We start from the raw sequence: 21,974 nt of genomic DNA, 5'->3' as shown, positions 1-21,974 counted from the left end.
AACTTTCTAAAATAAAAACAATTGTACATTTTTTGGTTAATAGTTTCCGTTCGCCAACATTAAACAATACAAGGTGCTTTATAGCCGCTTTTAGATGTTGTTATGTAGGTTTGCATTAACGATTTCTAAGTCGTGTTTAATGTCCGTTTGCAAAGCACTTCATTTTATTTCCCGCCGTGACAAATTAAAACTAAATCGTTGTTAAAATTACTGATTCGGTCAATCGTCCTTCGGTACGTGCATACGTTCTTAGACGCACAGCAATCGTCCCAACCACGCAAAGAAATTGTGTCAAGTGACTATTTACAGCAGTGGTTCCCAACCTTTCTACGCCACTGGAACGGTAAAAACTTGAAAAATTTCCACGGAACGGCAACAAAACATCGTAGTGAACCAAACGGCAATCAACTTAAACAACAAAACGCCAATCTATTTCCATACAAAGTCAATGTTAGTAGGATGTTTGCTCAGTGCCGGATTAACCATTAGGCAAAGTTGGCACGTGCCTACAGGCCAGTCAAAAATTCAGGCCACTTTAAAATCACACAATGATTTGGCAACACTGATAATTCTAATTTTTTTGTTGGCAACCCTGATTTTCGGGCCACTTATAAAATGTGCCTACAGGCCAGCAGACCCTTAATCCGGCACTGGGTTTGCTGTTGGTTCGCTTCCAGTATGAACCTCATTTTAAAAGTGAAGAATAACTTTGTTTTAGAAAGAAATGTTGAATGCTAGACGCAGTTTATGACGAAACAATCATAAACGTTACAAAAGCTTTATTAAGTAATTTTGCGGATATCAACGGTGGAACGCTACCCCAGTTTTACAGCCAACAACTTTGCAATAGGCCTACTTTAAAAAAAAGTATAAATAAAGTAAAATAATTTGCGGACCGGCGGTTGGGAACCACTGATTTACGGAATAATGTGACAGAATCTACAGGCTAAACACTTAAAGGGCATTGGTAATTAGTCGCATACCGCAAGTATCGCACGGGTACATATAATGCACATGGTATAGAGATCGGCGCTGTTGATCAAAAGTCGCACTCGCACCCCTGGCATTTTTTAAAACTCTGCGCTTATGGCAAGGGGGCTTAAGTTTTGTCAAAAAACGAACAATTTATTAGTGGGTTGTGTAACTTACTACTGATAATAATCTTTACCAAAGTTAGAATAAAGGCCAAGAAGAATCGATAGAAACAAATTTGATTGTGTGACAAATCCTAATGTTTACCATCTCAATGTGCAAAAGCGTGTGTGCCATTTTCAAATGCCGCGTGTTGGAAACCCCTGGTTTATACATTTAAAATGTAAGCAGACAACTGGAATTTATATTATACATTTAAAATGTAAACCTAAGCGATTCTGTCATTATCAAATTCAAATGTACATTGCTTTGAATAGAGGAAACATCATTTTTTCCAAAATTTGCAAGTGGTCACGCAGTCAGGACGAATATAAATATTACCAGTTTGAATTCTTATGCTAGCAAACGGGGCAGCGCACAACATAAGATCAGATCACAAAAATAACATATTGCAAACAACATCGAAATTAACTTTTATGCAAATTGCCATAGTGAAAAAGTATACATTCAAGTTTACCAGTCAAAAAGTTATCCAACTCACAAAAACTTAGCCGAGTTTAAATAGGGGAATTCGCTCTATTCGCAATCTTTGGTGTTCATAGGTCGCAAAGTTGCTTAACGGCACAAAAGGAAAAAAATTGTTTTTTCAATGACATTTAAAACCTCGCATGTTACTCAGTTGTCTTTATCTGTGTTTTGGTCCATCAAATTACCTGGGAACAAAGTATCAAATTTGTCGAGTAATCTTCTCAACTGAATTTCGGCATTAAACGAGAATAAAATGCAAATCCCCGGACTTGGTTTGACAAACACCATATATTTCATTTATATTTTCCCAATAAAACGAACAAGCGACACACAACATACACGTCGGCATAGAAATAAGTTAAAATTCCCTAACACAGAAAACCGACGCAACTGCGTCACCTATTGTCCTCCTCATCCGAATCATCTTCATCATCATCATCGTCATCAATCATAGACTGGATAAAGAGACTATCGTTTCTGTGAAAACCAGCGTCCTTAAGCAGAGGAAGATCCACATCGTCGTCGATTTCTTCGGTTGAACATCCGGGTATTGCACGACGCGGAAAGTTGGTGAAAACCTTAAAGCGAGGCGGAGAGCTTTCGTGGGAATAGACGTAATCGTGAACGGCCTGCAAAATATCAAAAATGTGTTAAAGCAGCAATGGAGTGTACACACGGGGTATATACAAATGTCGATTGTAAACAGGCCAAGATCTGCTGCTTTGATGAATAAAAATTAGTCATAACTCAGTATTGCTTCCTGTCAATGATTTGTAAATATGCCGTTTTTACAAATCTGTTAATTACGATGTGGGAATTTAAGATATACATTTGAGCAAAGTTTAACTTCTACAGTTCGGCGCAACCAAGGCAGCAAGCTTTTGACTTACTTTAACAGAATCTGTTGGTAAAAATCGTCGTTTTAGACGCGAACCATCCGGCATTTTGATAAGCAGGGTGACAACATCAGGCTGATCTTGGTTAGGCTCCTCCCGAAGATCTAAGACACAACGGAAATTCTTTTTGAATGTATGTTGTTTTTAGTCGGGCATGATTTTCAAGTTCGGCGAAGTCAACTGTGTCGAACTATTTCTTTTTTTTCAAACGATAAAGAAAGATTCACTTGATCCCTGGTTTTGATAGGGTTTTCCCATCAGGTAATTCGTTCTCTTATTTGGACCGTAGAAATTTTAAACTGAAGTAAATGAAGTAGCCCATACAGGTCAGGTTTACATTCATAAAAACGACGATCGATGGCCAACCCGGTACCAGAAGCGGTGTTAATAGCATTCAAATAAAATGTTGGCTTATACAGGCTAAATATACTCAAAAGCCTAAAATAAATTTCCCAAAGCAAAGCTTGTGTATCGGCGGTTTTGTTACAATGTCACAACATGAACTTATAGCAGTTGGTACAAGTAAATTTGGGTGGCTTCCGCAAAAGATCCGTTTTAAAACACTAATTGCCGCTTTATGTGTAACGATCTTGTGACTCAAAGTTCTAAATATGAATCTAAAAAAACTGCAACCGGATCATGAAAATAACAATTGAATGAAAAACCACAAAAAACCTTGCTTGCAGCTTTCCTTTCTCTGACGGCATATTTCCTCAGCAAATTCCTTATCCCGACGCAGTTGAGCCTTTTTCTCCTTTTGCTTTTGAATCTCTTCCTCCTCCTTCAGTTTTTTATCCATCTGCAAAATGAAACGAAACGTACACGGCTTTGGTCCATCAAAATAACAAACGTTTGCACACTCCACCTTTTCTTTGTCTTTTTGCAGTGATTCCTTATAAGCAGCATCCTGTTCTTGGCGAATCAGTTGGTTTTGCATAAGTGCATTGCGATCAGAGCGAGCAGCTACCAACACAGACTCATAAGCTTCCACAATTTCGCTTAACTTATTGATCAGCTCCTATACCAAAAGAAATAGTTTTCAGTGATAAATGTGCCAATAAAATATTGGGTCATGTGGGGAAGATTGTTTAAGACACACACAAAAAAAGTTAGTAAATGGGAGACTGGATGTATCACAGTGCATGTACAGCAAATACTTTCTATTTTTAAATAGTCTGTAAAGTATGCGCAATTGTAACATTGTTAAAGACATTTCTTAGTGCAGTGCAGAGTAAATGTCTTGTTTCGGAAAACTCCTTAAACAAGGGAACATTAACCTCAAAAAGGGTTACTGAGGCAACCATTGGGGGCTTGGAGGTAAACCACAATTCACAGAAACATTTTATTGGCAACTTGGTTAAAAAGAAAATGATAATGCAATTTAATATTATACTTAATCTGCAAATTATCTTAGTCTTATGCCAATCATTTCTTACAAAATTTGTTGGACAATCTACACGGAAAAAATCATCATGTGCTTTACACTGTGTGGTTTGAAATCTGTATTTCAGTGTGCATGTCTTGTTTTTGATGTGCATGTAAAATGCACATACCTTAGAAAAGTAAGCATTGCAGGATAAGGTAAAATCAGTCCTACTTTTTACATAAATTTATGAGATAAGTAATTATATCTATACCTGTGACGAAAGATAACCATGTAACCTTCCAACTACAGTCATCTTATTTTGAAACAAACAAACAACAGCCATGGATGGACATTCTGGGTATCGCAGAATTTTTGAAACTACAGACACAAAATAGTTTTTTGGTCAGTTGATTCAATATGACAAGAAACCAAAATGAAGTGCTTTGAAATAACCATGCTGGCTTTTTGTATTGATTTTTTAAAACATAAATAGTTGAAACAAATGAATTAATTGAATTGAACATGTGAAACAAGTAATATGCACAAACATAGGGGTGAATTTACAACCAACAAGACTAATTGTAGGTATATCTGAATTATTCACTAATATCCATTTTGGTTAATTTAAAAAACTGTTTGTCGAAAAAATGTGTATTTAAAGAATTCAGTAACACAATTTTCAATCTTTTTGGTGGAAAAGGGCACATGCCATTTAGTGGCCTACTTCTTTGTATTAGCAATGTATATCTTTGCATATAATCCTGTTTGACCCATAACATCTGCTGATTCTGTTAATGGAGCTCAAACAATCACAAAACAGTCTTTCTATCTGAGATTGTCAGTAAGAGACATTTTCTCTAGAAGGTATGACAGTGTTTGGCATTTGTTTATGTTCTTTTTTGTTCTAGTTTTTATAGTTTTAACATAGTAGTGCTTTCCAATACTGTGTGGTATGTTTGGTTTTTATGATAAGCCATTAATGCAAGAGTGCTAAAACTTGTAAGGAATTTTGGCGGGGTTGATATCACCACCCAAAACTCAGCCACACATATTCTGAGCACATAGCAAAAGTTTTACCCACTTACCTCGATAACCCTCAGGTGTTTGTACTGAGCATCCCCACAAAATCATGTTGCGATTGATGAATTCAACAACATCACTATGACACAGAGATTCACGACAAAACAGTTCAGAGTCTTCAACTTTTGGATCATGTAAAAATGCCAATAAGAAACGCAACTCTTTTTTTGCTTCAGCTTGTGCTTTTGCATATGTACCCTTTTGAAAAGAAATCATGTTACCTTAATGAGAAAAACACACAAAGAACTGTTTTTAACACATGCTATTTTTTAACACAAACCTCAAAAAAGTTGGGATGTGTATGAAATTTGTCTTGAAATTCTCTTACAAATGTTGTTACATCTCCTTCTGCATTCGTTACCATTTCTCTCGGATCAGGGAAAAATATTCTCCAGACAAATCTGAATAAGGTAAAAGACATCAAAAGATTTGAAAAACCTTGTCAAACACAACACAAAAAAATCTACACTAAAGTGTTACCCAACAATTTCTGGTATCCCTAAATGAGGTGTGTGTAAACTGTGTATTGGAAAAGCATTTCTCATTTAAATGTTGGTAAACTAAAAACAAATCATTTCTTTCCCACCAAAAGTTAACAACCAATTATATTAACTAACCAAACAGACATACAAAAAAAAACATACCGCAATACTTCAAAAACTTGAGTAAAAGTGTATTTAATCGGAGATATCAGAAGGAAAAAGCCCCATCCGAAAATTCCCTGTGGTGGCTGCTGGCGATGCCTTCCAGCAAAATAAATCATTTGACGAGGCATGACTTGATGTTGCCTCAGAATTGAATGTGTTGGAGAGAATCTGTTTCTTACACCATGATTGTTGTCATTCTGCTAACAAAAGTACATTTCAAATGAGTACATCAGAAAACCTCCATCAAATATACATTGTTACATTAGTTCAATAGCCATGCTTACTGGAAGTAGTTGAGGTGCTTGAGGTTGAGGAGGCGGCAGAGGTTCAGGATCAGGAACATTTAAAGTTGAGTGAACAGCACTTTGGATGTTCCAATTGTGCTGCTGAAGAATTGTCCTACACCTTTCTAGATCATCCACTTGAGTTATATCCTGAAAAAATGGGGGAAATTTTATATGTATATAAACCAGATACAATGGGATATTATGGTAAACCAACTAAGTAATGATAAAAGTTTGAATACATGGCAGTCTTCTGCTTTTGAGTCATATAACTCATGTTAATATTTTTTGTAATGTGGACCTATCAGTTATGGTCTTAACTTGACTGCTATGACACAACCATATTTTCCAACAGAATGGTTTTCAATCATGCCTTACTATTTGAGTAAAAATTTACCCTGAATATGGCGTCGAAACCAGAGTAAATTTGAGGGTAAATTTTAAAATTTACATGCTCATGTGAACAGACTTACACCCATAAATAAGAAATGTAAGGTACTCTAGGATATCAGAAGATAATATATGGTTGTCACCACAAACCACTCTAGCAGAACACCTCTTCTGCCATAACAATTGTATCCTCTTAACACAATGGGATGCAACTAGTAAATCACAAATTGACCAGACCTTGTTTATCAGATGACTTGGTTTTATTGACAAAAAATGCAGCTAAGCCAAAGCATTACTAATGAAAGGAATCTGGTCCACATTGTTTTACAACAGATTTTAAAAAGAAAAAAGTTTATTTTGTATCAGAAGAAAAACCTGATTACCCAGTCTGTAGAACATGGCAGTTCCCTACGAGATCTCGTGTGTGCAGGACCTACATGTCCCGCGTGCGCGCATGCACAACCCGTAAGTTCGCGTGCAATACCTATTTTAGCAGGCACAAAGCAAGTAAAAGAGGTCAAGACAAGCGAATTAATTGCCTTTGGTGCAAAATTTTCGCGTGCAAACCCCAAAACTTGGCGTGCAAAATTTTTTTGGCAAAAAAAAATTGTGCGTTCAGCTGCCACACTCTGCAGACTGGCTGACTACAACGCTAACATTTGTAATAAAAGAAAGGTTGTGCATATTGAGAAGTTCAATCAGAACAGCCATATCGAACAGTTCAACTTCAATCAGAACAATAAAGGAGAAGGTTTGTGCATATTGAGCAGTTCAATCACTTGAGTAAGATAAAAATCACTTGGTAGTTAATAAACCATATTGAAAACCTGTTTTATTGGGTAAAAAGTAATTCTTTCTCACCTGAAAATGTAGAATTTTTTCAGTTTGTTCAACCGATATGTTTGAATTTGGTCCATCAGCTGCAACATCATCTGTTCTGGACATTTTTTCAAATCTGTGCACAGCAGTCAGTTGCAAACATAAGATCCTATCTGCTATTTAAAGCTAATACACTAAAACAAGTATGTTTTAATTTTAAATCTCCAATATTGTGTTGGTAGCAATATCAGAGTTTAATACTGCCAGGTGTATTAGTTTATTTTTGTGAGGGGTTGGTAAATTTATTCAATAAAATATAGTCACTTGCAAAAAACACTAAAACCAATGAACCACAGTACACATACAAACGAATTGTAAAGGCAACTTCCAGTAGTGCAAAGATGTATACACCAGCATTTAACTGAATGGCCAGAAATGCTTGCCCAGTGGTTCTAAAAATATTCATGTGACCATTGCAACATACACAACAAACGAAACCGACCTACGACAGCACGTCTACCGATTATTATTACCCGAAAGCTGACGTACAAAAGACAGAGATAGAGGACCGATAAATAAATTAGTTTTGGATTTAGCAATCGTCACTACCGATACGCATGAAAGCCGATGGACGATTAAATAATTTCCAATTTTATTTCTGTACCATAGAAATGGAATTGTCAAGGACGGCCAAGTCAAGAATCGGTAACAACAACAAGGCAACAAGGTAACTCAGAAATATGTTTTGTTAGACCAGGGGTGCACAACCTACGGCCCGCGACTCGTATTTTATTTTGATCGGCTGGGCGTAATGTGTTAAATCCCATGTTTGTACCAGAGCCACTAAATTGACAATATAGTGGCTCTGTTTGTACTAAAGAGTTGTTACATTAAACGTTGATATTAATAGTTTGTTACTAAGAATAGGCATTGTTACGTACAGAGACAAACTTGCAATGTTATTGCATGACTATCGTTGCGGCCGGCCTCCGCAATGCATCACTACTTTTTAGCCCGCGCATGCAAAAAGGTTGCCCACCTTCCGTTTTAACTTGCGGCAAATGTAGTAACAAAACTTTTATGACCATAGTTTGCAATTCTAGAAATTTACTGTATTACCAGACGTTGCGCAGCTATTTAGGGCTTGCTTGGTGATTTTTATATTGCGGGGGTGCACAACCTTTTTGCTATCAACGGCCGAGGACCGCATCACATATCCCATCTACTAGTTTTGGGTATAGCTTTAACTGTTTATGACGAACAAAACCCATCTATATTGGAACGTTGTGTGTCGCCTGTTTATTCACGTTTGTTGCCAATTAATGCAGTAGTGACGGTATGTTTTTCATTAATTGAAATAACCTGGGATATGGAATGGAACTAAACCCTGAACTGTAAATTACATTTTCTTAAAACCAGCACTGTTTTTTGTTTAAACACACAAAAATGTATTACGTAGTCGTAGTGTAAAAAACAAACATACAAAAATGTATAATACCATAAGAGCACATTGTACTGTGTTGTTAAATGTTAAAACAAATATATTTAAAAACGCAACGCAGAATAAAATTTTTAAAGCAACAAAATCACAATGCTATAGCTATTTTACACCATTTTTCTGGGGAGGGTGATCTTCCAAGCTTAAAAATAAACTCATTTTTTCATCAAATTGAATCGGGCGAAAGTCCGGTTCAATATACCGACGTGTCATGTTTGATCCCAGGTAGGTGATCAACATACAACATTCTTCCAACCTTTTTAACATTTTCTGGTACTTTGTTCGACTGTAGTTTGAACTTCGTGGGTTGAATGCTAAAAGATAGTACTAAACTTGATGAGAATAGCTCAGAGAAAACAAAATTAAAAGTGGAGATTTTGTGTACACATTAGGACTGTCCAACATACAAACTCTGCATATATAAAGCACACCTTTTACCTTTTAAATGTGTAGCATATATAAACACACCACTTACCTTTTAAATGTGTTGCAATATACACTAGTACTGATTTCTTTACTGATAAGAATGGAAACTTTGGCTTGAAACAACCAGCTGTAGTCAGCGCCTTAATTATACAGCTAGCTGCCCCTTGTTCCAAATACCCAAGCATTGGCAGGCTAGTAAGGCTAAACATAAAAGAAAAGAACAGCATAACCTCCACTTCTCCTATTTGAGTAACAGTGTTTATTCAAAAATAAAGTTATATCTGAATTGTCTGTTACCAATATTTCATGCCATAGGTCTAAAACATATTAAAAAGTGCAACTAATTACTTCATTATTTCCTTCTTTGGTGGGAGCTTGTTTGGAAGTTTAAGATCAGAATACAGTTGAGGGCGTTTCATAAATAAATCAAGTTTTTCCTCATTTTCCAATGCATACAGCTTTTTGTTGTACTCCACCATAAAGTCTGCATTACCTTCAACCAATCCTTCATACCTGTTTTGTACTCAAATTTACTTTGCTGGTCAACAAACACAAAATACAGCAATTATTAATACAGGTATTATAAGTATAATATCTGACCGGTGTATATAATACATAATACAGGTCACATCACTTATCTGGTTCTTGCTACAGCCATAAAACAATTAATTTGAAGTGGACAACTGCAACATACCTAAGTTTTCCCATAAAAAACGTAACTGGGCAATATCCATTTAGTTCAATCTGTTTTGGAAACATAGCTTTTACTTCAGTGCGAGATCTGCGCTTCGGTAATGCATCAGGACTAGGTAGAGTTTTTGCAGCAATGGGAGGAACAAACTTCTGGGGATTCGCTGCAATATAGTTTAAAATTAAAATTTATCATTTTAAATATGTTTTATTTTTTGTTTAGAACTTAGGATACTATTTATAAATGCAAAAACAGTATTACTATTATTACATCCCCCCATTAAAAAACACAGACTAATTCAAGTGTACTAAAAACTTCAGTTTTGTATGCTAGAATTGTCTGTACTAGGCGAATGTGATTCAGGACGATTTTTGTATGAGCATAGGTTCAAAATTATGCCCTTAGTATTTAAATTACTTAGAAAACCCTAGAAAAGTTACCTAGAAATACCATCAAGTCTTCTTTGGAAGCTAGTTTGTAATACTTCGATCGAAATTCTACTGCAAACTCCAATGAACTGGTGGTGGAACAATCCACAAGTTCATCTCTTGCATTCAAACTGACAGGACAATATTGTCCATATTCTCCAAGTCTTGGCTTAAATTCCTCTGGGCTGATACACAAATCACAAAGACGAGCTGCTTCTCCTAAAATTGGCCCAAAATATTTTTGATTCAGTTATCACACAAGAAAAGTTTAAAAACACATTAACTATAAAAAAGGGGGGAAGTTTTGCCTACACTGTGTGAACATCTTAAATTGTGCATTGTGGTTTGTTTTCATACTGACCTCTTGCAATATGATCCAAGTAGTTTTGAATTTTTCTTACACCCTCCTTGGTATGTACTAAAACTGACATCCACAATTTCCACTTGGATATCTTCCCATCAAGCTGGAGCCAATTTTGATGTTCCTTTTCATAGTATGTACGGACTGGTTCAATGTGTTCCTTGTAGCATGTGTGTTTCAAAACAGTAATTTTATCACTAAAAACAAGTTGTACATTGTACAAAAATCATTAGATTCTACGGCTAAGTAAGGTGAAAGAATGTAAAGCATAGACTTACAAAAAAGGAAACTTTAAATATATTTTTTTCAAAACAGAACCAGATTATGTAACACTGATGATATATACTTTTTCACAATTTTGTTTGATTTTTGGCAAGTAACTAAGATGGAAATAAATGCCGCCACTTGCCTGTCATGAACTGCATAGTCAACAGTGTTAGCAAGGCGGTCTTTTTCGGCTCTCAATAATACCTCTTTTTCATCAATTTTCAGTTCAATAATTTTCACAGGGCACACTCCTTTTTTATGAAGCATCTGTACTTGCTCTTCAGTGTTTGGAAAACCATCTAATACATAACTAAAAGCAGGTACAATTAAAACACAGAAAATTTGTTTTGTTTTTACTGTTTTTACCCTCTCGTAGAACAAACAGTGTCAAGTAGAGTGGTTGCTAGACATTCAACTGCCAAGCTGGTTGGAACTATTGAGCCATCATACAAGTGTGATCTGACATGTGTTGCAAGGACAGAATTTGGTTGTTTTTCCAAAACTTCCCGTATACATTTTCCAACAGAAATGTGGCTTGCTCCATAGTCATCAGCGAATCGTTTTGACACTGGATACAAATTTATTGACAGATTAACATGGTAGATCAAATTTGTTTGACAAATGTGAAACAATTGTTAATTTGATTTTTGTCCTAGCAGCAAAATTACCAATAAGGATACAAAACTTACAGGTTGATTTTCCACATTTGGGTGGACCAACCACTGCTATTTGAATTGGCACAACAGGTTTGGCCTGATGTGTACTCTGGATATAACGAGCAGGGTCAGCGATAAACTTATTTCTTGAATCAATAGTGGACAGGTAATAGACAAATTGATTGTAAGCAACTGGAAGCAATGGGTTGCCCATACTTGGAACCGACTGTAACACATCATCCTTTTCATGCAGCTGTCAAAGTAGAATTTTGACATTGTTTAACACAAAGTTTTTTTTACCAATGTTTGTGACTGGCATAATTTTGATTGACTATATTTCACCATATGAGTTTCATGTTAGTCTGCTGTAGAAACAGGGCTAAGATGTTTTTGTGGCATATTTCTATAGCATACCAACCAAAGACAATCAATGTGGACCAGTATGATAGGAAAAATGAACATTACTTTCAGACAGCAAATTTATGTCTGCTATCGATAGCTCAAATTACCCATGCAAACCAAGCAGATACAACCCACCTAACAGGCCCTAAACTTAAATTCAAATTTTAACTGAAGTTTCCACCGGCAAAGATTTCATCTATTTATATTAAAAAAACTGACCAAAGAGTGATATTAGATGATGTGCCTGAGTCTTCTGTCAGAGCATTCTATTTTTTATGTTCGAATGTTTATTGAAATTTTACAGCATTGATAAATTTACATCCTAAAGGTTTAACTCAAAACAAATTGTGCGATGTTACTAAACTTTGAAAATATTGTCCATATTTCAAATAATCAAAGTTGTATGTAGTTAACTCACATTGACAGGGTCCCATTTTCCAAATGAACTTGGATGCTTATATCCTGATGTCAACATTCTGTCCGCAACAGCTTGACTTAATGGGTAAACACGCTCAAAAATTCCATTTCTGTGCTCAAGAATGGCTTTCATCTTGGTCTCAACCAAGTACTTCACTACTGGAGGTTTTCTACTGGCTTGGACTTCAATGCGGGGAATGGAGCATTCTTCAAGTTGTTCTTGAACCATCTACAAAAATATACACAATGTTTTTCATGAAAGAATATTAATCGACAACAAATAGAATAAAGTTAGATCCAAATAAATACTTGTTAAAAACAGCCTTTCAGTTTTTTTGTGGTAATTAGATATTTGTTCACCAAGGATTTAAAAAAATGTGTTGGTATTGTTATAATCAGGCTTACATAAAAAATGGGATAGTTTAGATATACCTGTAGTTTGCTAACATCATCATCAAACCATTCCCCATATTCCCCTCTTATTCTGTCCCGTGCATCCTCTTCTTGTTCTTCTTCCTCCTCTTCAGCTTCTTCCTCATCCTGAATTAAATTAGCAAAAGATAGTCTTGTCTCCAAACAAATATTGTTACTTTAGTTTAAAAACCCACTTCAAATTCGTTAGCAAGAATTTCATCAATGTCATCTTCTTCCTCATCTTCTTCTTCCTCTTCATTTTCATGTCTTTCCGCTTCTCGTTGTAATCTCCTTTCCTCTCTTTCAGCCAACAAAACAGCCCTTCTTGCTTCTATTTTTTCATTCTGTAGTTTTAATATAAAACATAAATTAAAACAATTAAAAAAGAAAAAAAAGAGGGTGTTTACTTCCAATCTTGATACCAGTACAAGGCTCAATCTTATAGCCTTTTACTGATATGGCATTTATTTTCGGCAATTTATTGGTGTGGTATCGAAGTGAAATCATCGATTAAAGATTAGAATGTAACAAAAAATATGCTTACTTTTTTTATAATGTGTACACTTTGGGAGTAATAATAGAACTTGGTTAAGTTAGGGTTTGATAAACAAAGGTGGACAAAAGTAAAGACACACAAAATCAATTCTAAATCCACCTTTATTTTGTCTTTTTCCTCCCGGATTCTATTCTTCTTTTCATCTTGATGATTGCGCCGCTTTATCCACTTTTCCATTCTTCCTGGCAGCAGACGAGTAATCACATCTTTGTCCTCAACCATAAGCAGTAAAGCTGCATCAGGATAAAGACCAGTTTGTACAAGAAACTGACATTCTTCAACAGTACGTGGGAATCCTTCAAGCACAAATCCAGTTGACCTGTAAAAATTTATATGAAAGTGGTAATCATAATTTTTCTTCAAAAGTATATATTAAATACTTGTATGGCTCTCTTCTCCACCATCCAGGAACAATCTTTTCCATAATTTCAGGAGGAAGAGGTTCATCATCTTCCAGATTGGATTTAATTGCTTCTTCCTCATCAGTTAAATCAAACTTTTCTTCTTCTTCAAGTGGATTACTCTAAAAACGTTTTTATTAGTTTTAAAAAGAGTCAAGGATTAACATATAAGTAACTACTTAATGTTACCTAATAATTTCATTACACACCTGATCAGGATCTGCTTCCAGCGCTTTCTTTACAGCTTCTTCAACAGTGACAGATAGCTCTTTGTTTAGAAGTTTCTCTTCTTCATGTTCAGGGCCCAACTTTCTTCCAGTTTTGGGCAAAATCAGTTCCTATTAGTATAAATTATAAAAGAAAGTTGGATAAAAGTTTTTAACCTGCTCGTTTTACATTTAGAATGACAATACTTTCGATTTTTATTATGCTATGTAGAAAGTTTAAAACAACCTGCAATCGTTCCCGAAAAGATATGTGAAATGTTCCTAGTTTCTCAGCAAGCCACCTTCCATGCAATGTTTTTCCTGCACCACGTGCACCAAGAATTAGAATCCTTGGAGGTGGAGGAGACAAAGACTTGTTCTTTGGTAGGAAAGGTACTGGATTTTGAACAAACACCTCCCTGAACTCAGTAGATTTAAAGTAGTAAATCCGCTCACGATACTTGGCTGCAATATCAGGATTTCCAGGCCACAGTACATTTTCATTCTGGCATAAAATAATTTGTATTTATTTAGACCACCACCAAATTCTAGCATTAGTATTTGTTGCCCAACAAAAGCTACCTTTAGTGCAACAGGATCATAATGTTTGGAAAATCCAAAATGTTTCTTTTTGTGTTGCAAAGCTTCTTCATCTTCCTCTTCTTGTTCTCCTCCCATCTCTGTTTCTGCTCCTGCATCTTCTTCTTCTTCATCAAGATCTAGGCCTGAGAAATCCCATGCTCTGTATCCAAACATACCTAAAACAAAATATTAGTTCCTAAAATGCTGGAAATACAACATACCCTGTGCCGGAGACCAAGAACATCAAACCAATTACAATGATCAATTAACAAATGATGTCTTGGCTCAGGTAGAAACTTTTTTACTTGTCATACACATTTTTACATGTTTGACCCTTAACATTACATCTCATGCTGCATTCAAACACAAATTCTTAATGTGCTTGATAAGGAGACGGATTGTCAGCATTTAAAGTGATTACATTTTGATTTTTTTTACAAACACTAAAATGTTTTTACTGTTATCCAATGTTTGCAAAATGTAATTGCTAAGGCACATATGATTAGATAACAAACCTAATGTCTTATGTTTATATTCAGTGCTTATTCATAAAATATACTTAAATTTTAAGTCCTTAAAAGTACAATATTTTTTCTCAACAATGCTCATACCAATTCAGGGTCAGGCAATGCATAAACAAAACAGATCATCTAAAGCAGGGGGTGTCCAACCTTTTTGGTCAAAGGGCCACATGCGGTTTACGAATAATTGTGCGGGCCACTTAAGTGTTACTGCTAATTTGTAATCTTAGAAACGGCTGTTTTGTAATTTATAATTAAAATCCTGTTACCGGAATTCATATCTTAGAAATGTGTATTATCCTCGTTTACAAGTATAAGAACAATAAACACAACAAGAAATGGTAAAGTCTGCAAAGTTTTACTACACGTCGACATTTCAAACTAAAGTTTGGCCCTGTTTATCTCTAACAAGTTTGACAATATTCGGTAAGATGGACGATGTAGCAATGCGAAATGAGTTTTCCATATGGCTGTCAGAAATTACTGATCTTACAGGGGATTTTAAGTCATATGTCCCCCTTCTTGGAATATTCAGTTAGCGTTACTTGCTTTTCGTTTTCTAGGCATAGGTTAATCTATATCATTGCAGAGTGCAGAAGATATTTCACTGCTAAATGCGTTTTGCGCGAGTCTCCGTTATCAGATGTACCTCAATGAAGCAAGAAATATTACTGACTGACTTGTGAAAGAATGATTTTGAGTAAGATTGTGGACGTAACAATATAAAAAGGGTGATGCGTAACTATGTGCATTGTGATGCAATAACAGTAACTTGAACAGTTTTATATCACTCTATTAACAAAAAGTTAAATCAAAAAATAAATGCTAATTTTTCGGAATGAAAGTTTTTCATAAATTATGTGGGCGATTAAATTAATAATATAAGTCTTTTCAAAAAATACTGCGTGGGCCACTCAAAACCTTCCTGCGGGTTGGACACCCCTGATCTAAAGAATATGTAAACTACCTAAACCAAGAAGATGTGAATAAAATCTCAATTCAACATGAAAAAAATTACCTACTTTCTATTTTTTTGACCACAATATCTATAATCTGTGCAGTAGTCAAATCCATGATGTCAATAGTTATGGGTTTGCTTGTTGCAGATCCTGTGACAGCATTCTGTAATGCTCCCCATTCCTTGTCAAACTCCTGAAGCATATCTCTCAAAGTTTGAAACTCTGGAGCATCATAGGATGGCACACCCAAATAATTGTCTCGAAGATCCTCAATTTCTACAATAATGTTCAATAAGTATTTAACTGCAGAAACTAAAACTTAATTTTTACTTTTAAAATTTGTAAACTTTTTGATTTTTGTACTGACCTTTGCGAAGATCATTTATAGTTTTATCATCGAGCATTGGTGGTGTGGGCTCTTTCCTGCTTTCATTTTCATCTGTTTTATTAAAATGCACACATGTATGTTTTTAAATGTATGTTTTAGTATGAAATCACATATTTTTTATAATATGTACACCAAAAAGTGATTGAACACCTGTTTCTGCTTTGCTTGCTTCGGTATCAGTTTCACCATCTGCTGTTTCAGTCTTTTCTGCCTTTTCTGCTTCAAGCTGGGCTTGTTCCTCCATTTCTTGCTTGATACGATTTTGTTCATTTTCCTCTTCCTGCAATGTACAGATAAAATATGAACTTGTAGTTCTATTTATTGTTGTTCTACAGTTTTGACTTACCTGAAGTTTTCTCTTTTTTTCACCTATTAGTCTTTCCCTATATGCAATAGTAATCTCTTCCTTGTTCATTTCATAATATCTGAAAAGTAATAACAACGAACTTTTAGAGTCAAATACATAACTGTCACATGTTTGTTTTTGACAGTTATAATAATGGGTTCAACACAAATAAGTGTAAATTGAATTGCAAGACACTAATTGGTTAAAAGTGGTAATGCAATGCTATTGATTAATTTATATAACCAACCTTTGTCTAATGACTTCCACGTTTGGTGTTTTATCAGCTAAAAACACAACTTCATCAGGAACTATTGATTTTTCCACCATCACAGCCCATTGTTCCTTATTTTCAGGAAAGTTATCCAAAACCCATCCACCACTCCTACAGAACAATGTATTAGTTAGATATCAACTATTCAGTTTAATGTGACCAGTTTTTGGTAAAATGTATGGCAGAAATATATTAGACTATAAAGCAGGCCTGTCAAACTTGCGGCCCGCAGGCCACATGCGGCCCACGAAGCCCTCCAATGCGGCCCCCGAACAGTCAACAACAATTGTAGTATTTTGTCAGATTTTTATCTAACTATACTAAATTTTTCTTACTTTTCAAAGTGAAAGCCATTATTTAAACAGACATTTACCGAAATTTAATTTATAAATACATATTCATATGTTATGAATAGAAACGATAGTAATTAAACCGTTCCTCAAAGTTTCAGTCAAGGGTGTACAACCTGTGGCCGTACGACCGCATTAAAATATATGTACTAGCGGCCGTGATGTAAATAAACTCCTTTGCCAAAACATTTGATTTTCAAACTGCCCAAATTTTCAAACTGATTTTGTGTTACTGAAAAGAGTATTACCAGCCTAGCAGCCATATGCGATAGATTTTTTGTAGGCCTATTGTGTTTTTCATTACACACCCGCAAACAATGTGAAAAAACAGGTACGAAATGCGTCACAATATAGATTCTGACGTAATTAACAGTTAAAACTGATTTTCACATTGTGCAGCTCAATCTGTACATCAAGTTGGAAATTAATCTGGGCTTTTGGGGACGTCAGTAGATGGTATATATATGATATAAACCTTTTTCTTTACATCTGTAATTTTAAAACAAAAACCAGCAGATAATTGGCGGCTGTTGGTGAAATAAGGATCTGCAATGCGGTCGTCGTAGCGAAAAGGTTGTTTAAGTGTATAAAACTAGATTAAAAATCACATGCGGCCCTCGGCATAACTTCAAACTGCAATGTGGCCCCCAAACCCCACGAGTTTGACACCCCTGCTATAAAGTGTATGACTTTTTTTTCTTCATAAAATACAAGTATGAAAATCATTACTTCGGAGCATCTGGATCCTCTTTCAGTCTATCTTCGATTAGTTTTTCAATAGCTTGCTCTAACACATTCACATAATCATGTGGTGGAAGTTTGATATCTCGAGCCTCTGCCGATTTCACAGCCTCATCAACAATTTTTTTCACCTGTGTCAAAAACCTATAAATCACTGCAATGCATTGAAATATTTGAACACATGCAATGAATGTTATACCAGTAATATAGAGGTACAATAAAGCAATGGCATAGATATACATTGAAGTGTATTTACAATGCTACAAGTCATAGATATTTATTTACAAAAGTTATAGATTTGTTTGTATATTTTGTGAAGTGACATTTAAAGCTTTTCCACTAAAGCTGTGGAGAACAAAGCCCAACAAGCACCTAAGTTAGTTGTGTTAAACAAACAAGCTAAAACTACTTGGAAAAAATACCTCATCATGTTCTTCGGTAACCGTAGGTACTGGACTTGGTTCCCGGGCATCCAATGTGTCAGCTAGACTGTCCTCATTTCTTGTGAGATTGAAACTGTCAGATGCTTCATTTGACTCATCTTCATCTTCTGTTGTAAAACCAAACCATCACAATGCTTAAAAACTGGTGTTAGTTTAATAGTAAATAGATAAATATAGGAAATAAGATTTTTAATTTATTGTAACATGATCAAATGTTTAATCACCGGTAGTTGTCAATGGATATCAATCCTGTCAAAACATTACAATAAGAAATACTAAAATAAACCAATTTGTATTATAAACCTGCAAAAGTTAAATTTTACTGGAAACCAACACAAACAACTAACCAAATTTATCAAAAATCATTTTACCTCTTGCTGCATTTTCAATTTCAGCTTCAGCTTCTAATGCTTTTGCCTTACGTGCCTCATTTCTCTCCAAGGCTTCCTGCTCCAACTTGTTTTGAACAAGGTTGATGGCAGATTCTAATGCTTCCTAAAATAGAGAAGATTGTGACAAAAAGTTGGCCAAAACATATTTTTTCTATTCATAAGTAGAAATATTGTCACCTGTTTGGCCTTAAGGACTACTTCAGCTTTTGCTTCAACCAGTTTGTCTCTCATTAATTCCTTCATGTCCAAAACAGTTGCCTGGATAACAGTTTTATTTTTAACAATTATGTATAATGGATGCTTACATTTATGTTTTATGATCTAACCTGGTACTTTTCAGCTAATGCGCGGCAAGAAGTAGATTTTCCAGATTTGGGAAAACCAAGCACAGCAATTTTGCAAGGTGGTGCTGGCATTGGTGGCATTAAATAGGGCCGTGGGTTTTTTAAGAACTTGGTCATTGCCTCTGGTGATGACATCACATAGATCTTGTCCAAAAAACTCACAGCCAAATCAGGTTTGCCCTGAAAACGTAACATGAAGTCAGCAGCTGTGGAGTTATTTAATTTCCATAAATAATCACCTGAAAAATGTTGCCCTCTTTTAAAGAAACTGGGCATATTCTCCCCCATTTTGATCTTCTCCAACGATAGCGAGGAGCAGGCATTTGATAAGATGCCAACATCCTTAATAGTTCATCCTAAAAGATAGAAGCGACATGCAAAAGTGTTGCTTACCAACTAGAAGGGCTGAATATTTTCAATTAAATTTTTTTTGTTTACAACTGGATGAAAATAATGTAAACTTACGGTTTCAATCTCATCAGGCAACTCCTCCTCATCTGGGTTTTGCAACCGCATTGGAACAACTGCACGACGAAATGTGTATGTGTCAAGTTTATTCAGAAGCTGCCTAAATATGTTCATTGGAGCAAGATTTCCATCCAACTCAATGACATACTGTTGGTTGTGATCGGCAATGTAACCCTGCAGGAAAAATAGTATTTCTGATGAAACACATTGAACAAAGAGAAGTGTTTATGTTGTGCATTAAATACCTCTATTTTTGTCAGAGCAATGTCTTTAAATGCAGTGTTAGCATGTTCAACATGATCTTTTAAATGTTCTGGGGCATGCACCAATCGGTTTTTTGATTCCTTGTCAATCTCAGGAAAGTCCAACACAACCTAATAAATTTGTTTATAAAACAATGTCACACAAACAAAGATTATAAAAGCTAATGCATTCATCACCCTTCAGCACAATTTAAACTAGGCTTTACAATATAAAAACCTCTTCTCCAAAACCCTCATCGTCTTCTCCTTCTTCCTCCCCCTCTCCTTCACCTTCCTCCACAGCTGACTTATTAGGGCTTGATGGTGGTGGATCCCACCTTAGTTGAGGATACACATCACCTGTGTATGAATCCGTACGAAAACCCACTCTTCTTGAAAGAATGTCAACATCTGGACACTGAACCAGATTTGTAAATTGTATAAATATTTTTTTGTGATTACCCCAAAAAATATATTTAGTGATCCATGTTTACAGAAATTGTTCTACAGATTTGGTAAGTAACAAGCAGAATGCAATATTTGGCAAAAAAACAGTTTTAAATGTTTTGCAGTTTAGCAATATACCTTGATGTTAATGACAATGTCAGGTGATAGTTTCCAATTGTGAATCATTTCAATCTGTTCATGAATTGACAGCGCATTGTCATCTATTACAGGCATACCATCCAAAACATAGCCATAATGAGCAACTTCCAATGATGTTACTTTTTCTCTGTGTGATATTAATATTAAATCTCTCAAAAACAGTAAATGTTTAGTACCTGCAATTTTCCTAATTTCACATTTCTTAGATTTTGGGTACAGTAATTGCTTTAATTATGCAAGGGTTTCTACTCAACATAAGAGGTTAAATTACCAAAGAATGTGGACAAGGATGGCAAAGGACCAGTATACTCTAATGTATTAACAGAAATGTCATTGAGTAACTGTATGACTGGGTATGTTACCTTATCAATTGTAGAACAAAATCATTGGAAAGGGATTCCCCTTTGAACAGAACCTCCTGCATTTTCTTTCCAATATCTGTGTTCAACTCTATTTCTTTCACAATGGTGTCTGTGCCTAAAAACAATCACATAAAATGAACCAATACTCTATTTCTTTCACAATGGTGTCTGTGCCTAAAAAACAATCACATAAAATGAACCAATACTCTATTTCTTTCACAATGGTGTCTGTGCCTAAAAAACAATCACATAAAATGAACCAATACATTGCCAGCAAACAAACAACATCAACCAAATTAAACTACATCTAAATATGAAATAAATTTGCCTCACTTACCATTTACAAGCTCGCATCGCCAATATTGAGCAAGCTTTTGAGCCAGTGTCGATTTTCCACATCCCTGTAAATATATTAACCATTATTATTGTCAATAAAGTTATCAATCAGTACCAAAATGTCCAAATACTACTAGGTTTGTATAAAGGTTTCGTAAAACTGGAATTAGCAAATTTGTGTCAAGATCTAAATAAAGTATTATTGTGTACAACACTGTTTCTCTTTGTTTAAAACAATTAAAAAAATAAACAATTTAAAACTACACCTCTGCATGTCTGATCCCACAAGTTTTAAAGCACTTAAAAAGCTTTAATCAAATAAGTGGTTTTGTTTTGGGTTTACAAATTAGGTTTCAAAATAAATTGATTTGAATGTAAACATTAAAAACTTACCGGTTTTCCCAAGATAATAAAGCATGTTGGTTTTGACTGAAGAAACTTAAGTTCAGTTACATCTTCATCAAAGTCATCACCTGCTTTTTCTTTAGTAGGTTGTGGAGACATGGCTCACATAATCTTTAACATCAAGAAACAATGTGCCCTAAATTGGGGTGCACCGTGCAGTGTTTAAAATCTTTAAATCACTAAAAATTCAAAGTAAACATTTCAACAGATAACTTTCTGATACAATTTACAATTAGATGTAACTTATATTTGGGTATTTAGACTTAGGTATTAGTTGTAAGCCATTAAACTCGTAAAAAAGACCTGCAGTCACTAATCCCGTCTGGCACACTTCGCAAGCTGAACACTGTTGTCATGGTTACCGATAACAACATGGTAACCGCCCACCTTTAC

The 21,974-nt window shown here is 35.2% G+C and overlaps 2 protein-coding genes and 1 long non-coding RNA gene across 5 annotated transcripts; 1 reads left to right on the top strand and 2 right to left on the bottom strand.

Annotated features, from left to right (window-relative positions):
- Nucleotides 1-1,889: 1,889 nt before the first annotated feature.
- Nucleotides 1,890-7,327, bottom strand: LOC145228283 (FAS-associated factor 2-like). 3 transcript variants are annotated; one of them, XM_080093292.1, is made up of 10 exons: nt 7,145-7,326; nt 5,894-6,043; nt 5,607-5,809; nt 5,243-5,363; nt 4,968-5,160; nt 4,154-4,260; nt 3,382-3,534; nt 3,192-3,315; nt 2,511-2,620; nt 1,890-2,249 (listed from the first exon to the last, which is right to left on the bottom strand). In XM_080093292.1, the coding sequence occupies exons 1-10, from the start codon at nt 7,226-7,228 to the stop codon at nt 2,016-2,018; spliced, it is 1,479 nt and encodes a 492-aa protein (XP_079949418.1). In that variant the 5' UTR covers nt 7,229-7,326; the 3' UTR covers nt 1,890-2,015. The 3 variants fall into 3 exon arrangements, with proteins under 3 accessions (XP_079949418.1, XP_079949419.1, XP_079949417.1); XM_080093293.1 differs by having other exon boundaries at nt 5,607-5,806; XM_080093291.1 differs by having other exon boundaries at nt 3,192-3,534; nt 7,145-7,327.
- A 168-nt stretch (nt 7,328-7,495) lies between these two features.
- LOC145228285 (uncharacterized) lies at nt 7,496-16,755 on the top strand. The gene is made up of 3 exons (XR_013860057.1): nt 7,496-7,829; nt 15,518-15,628; nt 16,035-16,755. It is a non-coding gene; the product is annotated as an uncharacterized LOC145228285 (long non-coding RNA).
- On the bottom strand, nt 8,437-21,787 carry LOC145228282 (adenylate kinase 9-like). Its single transcript, XM_080093290.1, has 35 exons — nt 21,570-21,787; nt 21,178-21,241; nt 20,841-20,955; nt 20,458-20,605; nt 20,111-20,290; nt 19,876-20,004; nt 19,628-19,804; nt 19,402-19,518; nt 19,145-19,342; nt 18,996-19,076; nt 18,798-18,921; nt 18,406-18,533; nt 17,972-18,114; nt 16,869-17,003; nt 16,622-16,700; nt 16,426-16,555; nt 16,255-16,326; nt 15,951-16,163; nt 14,408-14,583; nt 14,073-14,330; nt 13,829-13,957; nt 13,599-13,741; nt 13,318-13,537; nt 12,857-13,006; nt 12,681-12,788; nt 12,250-12,477; nt 11,463-11,682; nt 11,140-11,341; nt 10,916-11,083; nt 10,507-10,703; nt 10,158-10,364; nt 9,721-9,880; nt 9,375-9,539; nt 9,076-9,227; nt 8,437-8,914 (listed from the first exon to the last, which is right to left on the bottom strand). The coding sequence occupies exons 1-35, from the start codon at nt 21,678-21,680 to the stop codon at nt 8,703-8,705; spliced, it is 5,439 nt and encodes a 1,812-aa protein (XP_079949416.1). The 5' UTR covers nt 21,681-21,787; the 3' UTR covers nt 8,437-8,702.
- Between the last annotated feature and the right edge of the window lie 187 nt (nt 21,788-21,974).

Source organism: Phallusia mammillata, chromosome 5 (assembly GCF_965637545.1).
Source record: "Phallusia mammillata chromosome 5, kaPhaMamm4.hap1.1, whole genome shotgun sequence".
Taxonomy (NCBI): domain Eukaryota; kingdom Metazoa; phylum Chordata; class Ascidiacea; order Phlebobranchia; family Ascidiidae; genus Phallusia; species Phallusia mammillata.
Note: the sequence above shows the minus strand (reverse complement) of the source record. Positions and strands in the feature narration are given on the sequence as shown.

Bases quoted from the DNA above. Each gene is read 5' to 3' on its own strand.
- LOC145228283 (XM_080093291.1), bottom strand. From the start codon at position 7,228: ATGTCCAGAACAGATGATGTTGCAGCTGATGGACCAAATTCAAACATA. The intron at 5,161-5,242 runs GTTTGTGTTAAA...TCTTTTCAAAAG, and splicing joins CACATCCCAACTTTTTTGAG to GGTACATATGCAAAAGCACA. The intron at 3,535-4,153 runs GTATAGATATAA...CTTTTGGTATAG, and splicing joins ATGGTTATCTTTCGTCACAG to GAGCTGATCAATAAGTTAAG.
- LOC145228282 (XM_080093290.1), bottom strand. From the start codon at position 21,680: ATGTCTCCACAACCTACTAAAGAAAAAGCAGGTGATGACTTTGATGAA. The intron at 16,164-16,254 runs GTCAGTACAAAA...ACATTATTGTAG, and splicing joins TATAAATGATCTTCGCAAAG to AAATTGAGGATCTTCGAGAC. The intron at 14,331-14,407 runs GTAGCTTTTGTT...ATTTTATGCCAG, and splicing joins ATGATCCTGTTGCACTAAAG to AATGAAAATGTACTGTGGCC.